The sequence below is a fragment of the Esox lucius genome, chromosome 18 (assembly GCF_011004845.1).
Source record: "Esox lucius isolate fEsoLuc1 chromosome 18, fEsoLuc1.pri, whole genome shotgun sequence".
Classification (NCBI taxonomy): Eukaryota; Metazoa; Chordata; class Actinopteri; order Esociformes; family Esocidae; genus Esox; species Esox lucius.
The window spans coordinates 15,194,879-15,203,971 of NC_047586.1; the positions used below are offsets into that span (position 1 = coordinate 15,194,879).

At 37.9% G+C, this 9,093-nt stretch overlaps 1 protein-coding gene across 6 annotated transcripts in view; it reads left to right on the forward strand.

Annotated features, from left to right (window-relative positions):
• The window catches only part of asb2a.1 (ankyrin repeat and SOCS box containing 2a, tandem duplicate 1), a 28,787-nt gene extending 20,308 nt beyond the window's left edge, over positions 1-8,479 (forward strand). For 3 of the 6 annotated variants that reach the window (XM_010882449.5, XM_010882450.5, XM_010882452.5), the window contains one exon: positions 6,824-8,479. In XM_010882449.5, the coding sequence (XP_010880751.2) occupies positions 6,824-6,987 (164 nt within the window). In that variant the 3' untranslated portion in view covers positions 6,988-8,479. Of the gene's footprint in view, positions 1-364; positions 496-1,438; positions 1,603-1,959; positions 2,028-6,823 lie in introns of all 6 variants that reach the window. The other 3 variants (XR_003777345.2, XR_828527.5, XM_010882453.5) reach the window with 3 other exon arrangements.
• Positions 8,480-9,093: the final 614 nt, after the last annotated feature.

The window sequence follows — 9,093 nt, forward strand, 5'->3', positions numbered from 1 at the left end:
GGAAGGCCCGCCTCGCAAAAGGCGATTGGCTGGAACGGGATTGCTGGAACAGAATTGTCTGGAAAGTAGCGGCACGCTCCTAAAATTATAAATTGACAATCCACTGACACTGAACTGTCAGTGTTGCTAAACAAGTCTTAGAGGGCCTCAATTGCTTACACAACATATTTATAGGTGATAAATCTTTAGTTCTGTCCCCTATAATTGAAAAAATTATAGAAAATTACTTTGTCCCCTATTACTGAAAAAATCCTACGTGGTCCAGGTTTAAAGCGAAGGGATATGAAGTACTGCAGTATGACTGAACAGTAGCATGCGTTTTTCACTGTAGTTTACTTCCATTATAACCGTGGTGCTACTGCAGTCTGATATTTCTGCAGAGGAACGCGTCAAACATCTTTGCACGAGCAGGCAGCCTGCTGGCCTGTTCTCGTGCCAACTTTCCATTCCATGAAACGACCATTTGGAGAAAACATGAAGGACAACACTTGCTGGGTACAATGACAGTTTCTTGACACTTACACAAAATACAAAAAGGCCTTACTTGTGAACATTAAAAAACTTTTAATTTCAAGATCACATCGCCATATGGCAGTGCTCATATCCAGTAACACATTTTTCATCAGCAATAAAAGAGAATCAAAAAATCCACAAACCAATGGCAATGGCATCTTTTATCTCTTTGATAGGGTGATGAGACATTTGTGACAGGACATAACTAGTGCCATCTGGTGATGTTAGGATATCACTAACCTATGCTAGGTTATTTGATGAGAGCTACAAAACAGCAGTCTGTTACCTGACACATCAATCATTTAAATTGGCTGAAGAACTTATTCAAATGTTCACTAGTATGGCTGCATACTATTTTTCTGCTGTGATAGACCATTTAGTCTTGTGTTTTAGTTTTTTCCAATAAGTGAAAGGTCTTGGCAAAAAAAAAGTACAATGAAAGTTTTCCTAGCTAATGTTAGCTACAGTAAATAGGTTAACGTTAGCTCTCTAGTTCATGCGAGGACAATTATTATGTTACCTAATTATTATGTTACCTAGCTAAATAAAAGTGTACCTGCCTAATTAAAAGCACAACAACTCTGTGTGTGTGTGAGTGTGTCTGTGTATGTGTTTGTATACATACCCATATGTCCACCTGCCCTTTTAACACACTTTTTTCAGGTACAAAAATATTGTACTGATTGTCCAGGCAATTTGGGCAATTTATGCAACTTAGATGTCTAGCTAAAGTTTTTCAATTTTCTTTACTGCCCTGCGGCTGATTCAAACTCACATATGCAGTTGCATAGAAGAGGAAGACCTTTCACAGACTTCTAAAACAAACATGGCAACCTTTAGTGCCATATTTGTTCATGACTGATTTTCAATGTAGTATTACTTACATGCATAATACAAAGCTGAAGACTTGTTTTTTTACTTCTAGGAATCGATGGAAAGGGTCAGATTGGACCTGCTCATGGTTGTTGGACCGGCTCAAATCTTGTTTAGGAAGACTGTCAAGACCTTGCAGAGACTTTTAACCAACATTTCCTTGGGTTGGAAAATGTTGGCAACACAATGCCCCTGAGGAAGTGCAACAAATAATTGGTATGTCATTGTCATCATTAGATAACATGAAGAAGGAAGATAAAGAGACTTGTGCCATCCATCTAAGCCTAGATAGATTCTGAGACAATATTGCAGATTTAGTAATTGTACATAATATGAGGCTGTATTATCAATACATTTTAAAATGTTAAAAAAGATTTCTGGGGGGAAAAAGGTTGAATATCTGCTCTGCTCCAAAGGACCCTTCAGTAGATTACACTGTAAAGATTCCCCAAATCATGGTATGTTTTGTTTTAGTGGGGAATCAGTATCTTGTGAAGTAATGCAGTTTAAATCAGTATATAGGTTGAATTAATAAAATTTAGATTGAGGTTGTTTCTTTTTGCATCACTACAGATCATTCCATTCCGATGTAATCTCTGGACGAAGATGAACAATCAGGGCAACGTGTGGAAGCAGATACTGTAATTGTCTCTGTCTTCTGCATACACACACACACACACAAAAAAACACACACACACAAACTACAGTATCTCACAAAAGTAAATACACCGCTCACATTTTTGTATATATTTGATTATATATTTTCATGTGACAACACTGAAGAAATGACACGTTGCTACAATGTAATGTAGTGAGTGTACAGCTTGTATAACAGTGTAAATTTGCTGTGCCCTCAAAATAACTCAACACGCAGCCATTAATGTCTAAACCGCTGGCCACAAAAGTGAGTACACCCCTAAGTGAAAATGTCCAAATTGGGCACAATTAGCCATTTTCCCTCCCCGATGTCATGTGACTCGTTGGTGTCACAATGTCTCAGGTGTGAATGGGGAGCAGGTGTGTTAAATTTGGTGTTATCGCTCTCACACTCCCTCATACTGGTCACTGGAAGTTCAACATGGCACCTCATGACAAAGAACTCTCTGAAGATCTGAAAAAAAAGAATTGTTGCTCTACATAAAGATGGCCTAGGCTATAAGAAGATTGCCAAGACCCTGAAACTGAGCTGCAGCACGGTGGCCAAGACCATACAGTGGTGTAACAGTGATTCCACTCAGAACAGGCCTCGCCATGGTCGACCAAAGAAGTTGAGTGCACATGCTCAGTGTCATATCCAGAAGTTGTCTTTGGGAAATAGACGTATGAGTGCTGCCAGCATTGCTGCAGAGGATGAAGGGGTGGGGGGTCAGCCTGTCAGTGCTCAGACCATACGCCGCACACTGCATCAAATTGGTCTGCATGGCTGTCGTCCCAGAAGGAAGCCTCTTCTAATGATGATGCACAAGAAAGCCTGCAAACAGTTTGCTGATAGCAAGCAGACTAAGGACATGGATTACTGGAACCATGTCCTGTGGTCTGATGAGACCAAGATAAACTTATTTGGTTCAGATGGTGTCAAGCGTGTGTGGCGGCAACCCGGTGAGGAGTACAAAGGCTGCAGCAAGTGTGTCTTGCCTACAGTCAAGCATGGTGATGGGAGTGTCATGGTCTGGGGCTGCATGAGTGCTGCCGGCACTGGGGAGCTACAGTTCATTGAGGGAACCATGAATGGCAACATGTACTGTGACATACTGAAGCAGAGCATGATCCCCTCCCTTCGGAGACTGGGCCGCAGGGCAGTGTTCCAACATGATAACAACCCCAAACACACCTCCAAGACGACCACTGCCTTGCTAAAGAAGCTGAGGGTAAAGGTGATGGACTGGCCAAGCATGTCTCCAGACCTAAACCCTGTTGAGCATCTGTGGGCATCCTCAAATGGAAGGTGAGGAGTGCAAGGTCTCTAACATCCACCAGCTCCGTGATGTCGTCATGGAGGAGTGGAAGATGACTCCAGTGATAACCTATGAAGCTCTGGTGAACTTCATGCCCAAGAGGGTTGAGGGAGTGCTGGAAAATAATGATGGCCACACAAAATATTTACACTTTGGGCCCAATTTGGACATTTTTACTTAGGGGTGTACTCACTTTTGTTGCCAGCGGTTTAGACATTAATGGCTGTGTGTGATGTTATTTTGAGGGGACAGCAAATGTACACTGTTATACAAGCTGTACACTCATTACTTTACATTTTAGCAAAGTGAAATTACTTCATTGTTGTCACATGAAAAGATATAATCAAATATTTACTAAAATGTGAGGGATGTACTCACTTTAGTGAGATACTGTATCAATGCACAAACTCACTCTATCTCTTTGTCTTATGTTTTCCTTCCATTTTGTAAATTTTGATTTGTTATTGAAAGCAAATGTAAAATATTTTATTTGATTACATTTTACACCAGAATGTAGAATACATTTACTTATTATTTTATGTTAAATTGCAGATTAATTATTTTGTTTTATGTATTTAAGAAACTACTTTACAAAAGTTTTGATTCTAAAGTGTATTCATTTGATTAATGGGACCATAGCCGTAATTTGGCAGTACAGCAGAACAGTAACACAACTGTTGTAATCAGGTATACAAATTCTGTTTACAATTTTGTCTATAACCCCAGTTCCCTAAATGAGGGAATGCAGCATGACACATAAGAGGTATGAGCTCTTATTGCATCCACAGCTTAAACATAGATGTGTTTTTCAAGGCCAATGACAAATTGACCCTGCCTAAAGCCTTGCTTTCCAGGTGATATAATCATTGCCAAGCACTCATTCTTTGATTTTGCCCCATTTTCATCACACCTAAGCATTATTGGCTATAATTATGGTTTGAAGGAAACCAGAGGTATAATCAAACTTAAAGACCTTAACAAGTTCCCCTGGACCAGCAAAATAGCTTAATGACATCAAAGATCTAAAGCCATACTTTCCAGCATGGTATCAGTGACTTCCCATGTGTAGTAAGAGATCTATTTGTATGTAATCTGATCAAAAGACCAGTTCCAATAAAAGTGCCAATGCTACTTAGCAAACTCCGAACCTTTACATTTGTAGGATGATTTGAAAATAGCGATTGGTCCAGAGATTCGCCTATTAATTGCATGAGAAAGTTTGTGACATTTCTTTGCCTTTTTTACAAAGGATGTTGGAACATTCTAACAACAAGGAAGCAAGTGGTTTTCACAGTTATCCATATTAAGGCGAGCGATCCAAAAGAGTTAAGGTTATACAGGCCATACAATTCAGTAGAAGTATATTCTGCTCAGTTATTAGTTATCTGCAAAACCAGCCCTCCTGCTGTCTCTTTTGGAGCTGTCTGAAGACATCTTCCGTGAGCTCGCCATGAGTTATTTAGCCAAGTTCTCTGTGCTCATGTACTTGAGCATCGGTCAATCCATGTCACAACAATTTGACAAGATTTCAAACTGGGGGTAGGTTGGAAATAACGCATTTCTTTAGTATTTCATGACTTCTTTGTGACTTGCAACAACAGTGGTTCTGTTGTTGGGTTAAATCCTAGCATTATGTTCCTCCATCAAACCTTGTGGTCCAACAATAAGGTCAAACCTTCTAGCAATGCATGGTTATGACGCTAATACTTTAAATAAAATGTCTTTGCATGTGGATGAAGTTCTCCTCTATGTAAGTGATCTCCTAGCTTGTATCCCAGTCATACCTGACTTGGCGGCATTTTTGGTACATTATCTGGACTATAAAATCAATATGAATAACAACAACAAATGATGACCATACTGATGCAAAACCACTTTTGGTCAGAATATATTCCAGTTTTTGTCCCCGGAAAAATTTATCCACAAGGGATTAAACAATGAATTAATATTCTAATCTATTCAAAGTAAAATGTTTATACATTGAGGGACATCTCAAAGCAAACAGAATTTGGGAGAGATATCAGTGCTGGGTAGAATGAATGCCATTAATGATATGTCCTAAATAACCTGATTTTATAAAAACAAAATGGGTGTTCAAAACATTTATCATATAAGGTGTTTTAATTTATATGAGAGGTAATAAACCTCCTTAATCAAATGCAGAGGATTAATTTCAACACCTTTGTTTTCCAAAGAATGACTTTATTTGTAGCCTAGCATTTGCTTTGTTTACTGTATCCCTGAGATGAAATGTGAACACACAAAGCAAGTGAAAGTCAGGCGACAACTCTGTTTCCCAATCAGTTTACTTTGATTATCTTGCCAGAACTTCTTAATTTAATAAAACACCCTTGACTCTCTTTATTAACTTCTGTTTCTGTACACTTATTCATTAATTCAGCCGCAGCGGCTGCCAACAGTGGTTGCATTATCAATGAAGGCAAATGACACAGCCATAGATACCCAAGGCACAACACCCTCTCCACCATATTTCACAGATGAGGTTGTATGCTGTGGATTAAGAAGTAATTTTTTTCGTTTGCTGATGAAGTCTTGTGTGGATGGTTCTTGGCTCATACTTTCTGGTTAGCATTTTCTGTTCATCCACTGTAAAGTTGCTCCTTGCCCTACTAGAACAGTTACGATTGTTGAAGTTACCAGTGCTTTTCTTCTTTCGAAAGATGTTTCTTGCTGTTGTTTGAGTCTTTACCTTTATTGCCAAATATTTTGACTATGTTTCTGATATATTTGTTTAGTTATTCATTCTCCTAACAGCTTCCTTGACTTTCATTGACCCCACTTTGGTCCTCATGTTGACAGACACCAATAGCATACTTGGCAAACGCAAAGGAGAAAATCGAGACTAGAAATTGAAAGCTCTCTTATGCCAGCACTAATGATCTTATGGAACACACGTGACTAACCAGAAACACCTGTCAAGCCAATTGCCCAATACATTTGGTGCTCTGAAATAGGGAGTCTGTTTACAAAATGTATTGTCATGGTAATTGTTTGATCAAATCAAAACCTTTGAGGTACAGAACTAGAAGAACAAAAAATCATTAACTTTCCCAGTAATTACAGAGGAGCACTGTTGTTGTTATTGAAGTGAATATTGACAATTGCAAAATGTTAATTACACTTACAGAAAATGTAGAACCCCTTTTCTTTGACTGGGGCAAACTTCCAGAGCTGTAATATGAAGGAGAGGAGAGTGGTTTGCTCATTACAGCAGTAGGCCATAGTGAAGCAGACACATGGGCAAGGCAAACACTTTCATTCCTGGAATCATGAAGATAATGCAATTTCACTTTAATTTCCAGGAACAGAAATCTGTTTACCTCACAGCCCCTAATCTAGCTCTACTTATGATGCACACACACCGGGTGCCAAAACTGAGATGTATTGTAACTTGTGTACATGTTACGTTTACAGTATATATACAAACTTCACATACCGTGTCTGTTGCCATTGTCATCCAGAACCACCACGCCCACTGATGCAGCTGTGCCGACTGAAGATCCGCCAGCAGGTTGGAATCCACAGGTTGAGGCGCATCAACAAACTGCCCCTCCCACCACAACTAATCAAGTACATAAACCATCACAGCACAACCCAAAGAAAATGTGTGCGCAATACAGTGTGACATCATAGCCCAGCAAGAGACGACAGAGGGAACGTTACATAAAGTTGCTTGATTTAACCCGTGTTTTGAATATTTTTACTGGTATTTAAGCAGTACTGAATAGAATATGGAATACAGTACAATATATGCAGCTACTGGTACAAAGTTGGTAACAATTTTTATTTAGGCTGAGGACATTAATAATTTACTTTTAAATTATTTAACGACTAGGTTTTGACAATTTAAAAACGAATACTGTACATGGTAAACTGGCATTCAAATAGTAACAACCATTTGTAACTTTTATGTTTTAGTGAGAGCAACTTTGGAAGCTATATTATCTACAAATGTGTGGATGGATTGATATCAAGTCCATAGGAAATGTAATTTTGGGGCATTATAGGACCCTGTTAGTTGAACAAATGTAGCTTATGTTGGGACCTCCATGTTTATTACAATTTGACTTCTGCCAAAGAGTATATGTAGCACCATCATCTCTGGAGAGATTTAGACAATGTGTACAAAGATTGTGAGTACAGGATATCCAATGTCTTTTTCTTGTATTTAGGTATATTTTGCTTGTATGCAATATATTGATTGATAAGTAATTGATATTACTTATAAATGTTATACCATTTGATGTGCAATAATTGTTTAGCTACTGGTTTTCATTTTTGGGGATAAACATAGGTGGTTAATCAGAATTTGTTTGAGTGTACTTGCACATCAATTAGAAATCCTCATGAGGGAGCCATAGTTCTAATGATTATGTCCTTGTTCTCACTCCATGGAAGTGACATTACTGACACTGCATAAAAAGGCCTGTGTACGAGAGTGTCCTGACAAGTTCAAATCTTTGTCATGATAATCAGTAAAAGGCCAGTACGGAGAAGTCGTGATTTAAAAAGATTTAAAGCAGTTGTAACAAGTAAGCTCTGGACATTTCTGGATTCTCCTGGATATTTGTATGCAAATTAGCTCTTAACGCTTGTCTTTTATTTTAACAGTTGCACTCTGCAGGCAACGGAAAGTAAAGAAAGTTGTATACTTAAAGTATATCATTTTGGAACCACTTTAATTGTACTTTTGTACACTAAATAGTATTATTGAGACAGTTCAGTGTGTTAATGTGGAACTACTTATTTCAAATGTATATATTATATTTAAATACATTCTGAGTACATTTCAAGCATTGGATGAATTTCCAATAATGTATTATAGAACAGCGTGTCCATTTTAACACACTGAAATATATTTAAACACTATTTAAAAAACATGTAGTGTACTAAAGTACAACATAAGTGGTTCCAAAAGACTTACATTTTCAGTTCACTACTTTTTCATGTGGTCATTTCATATGCGTATCTTTCATTGAGTTCCTTTAAAAGAAGAAAGTGAATTGTGTTTGGGAGGACTGTGTCAGTATGAATGGGGTGATCATATGACTGTTTTTCTCTTTTAAGAATAAGGTGATTGATTTTGTCATGAAATAAACATTAAGAATTGTATTAATCACCTTTGACTCATTATATGCCTCTGGTTTCAAAATCCCCCTAGTGGGAAGTTTGAGAGTTATGGATCTTACAATATGACTGACTGTATATGACTTATGTCATTGACTGTCATATATATATATATATTTGACAGTCAATGACATAAGTCATATTCCGTCAGTATATATATATACCCTCATAAAAATTATCCAAGAATAAATGAATCCAATCAAATAAAAGCTAACATTGACATGTATGTTTTACAGCTATACACAATAAAGAAGAAACAGACAATACGATAATAAATCACAAAGATGTTGACTTGCGGCCTTTAGTGTCTAAATCTGCATAAGAGCCACTCAAACCACAGGCAATTATAAAAGTATGCTGGTGACAAGAAGAGCTGCTGTCTAGACCTTGTCTGACATGTTATGGTGCAGAGAGTATCATGCTATCAATTTGATGCCGTTTTCTATTCAGTCATTTGTGTGTTTTTTTGGGAACCAAAATGTCTTGCCTTCTAGTGTATTAGCAGAGTTACTTCTACTGATCTCTGTAAGGGGCCTCAATGAACTGTGAGGAACCCAAGACCCAAAATATTACACAATCCACCTGTCAGCCACACCAAACACAG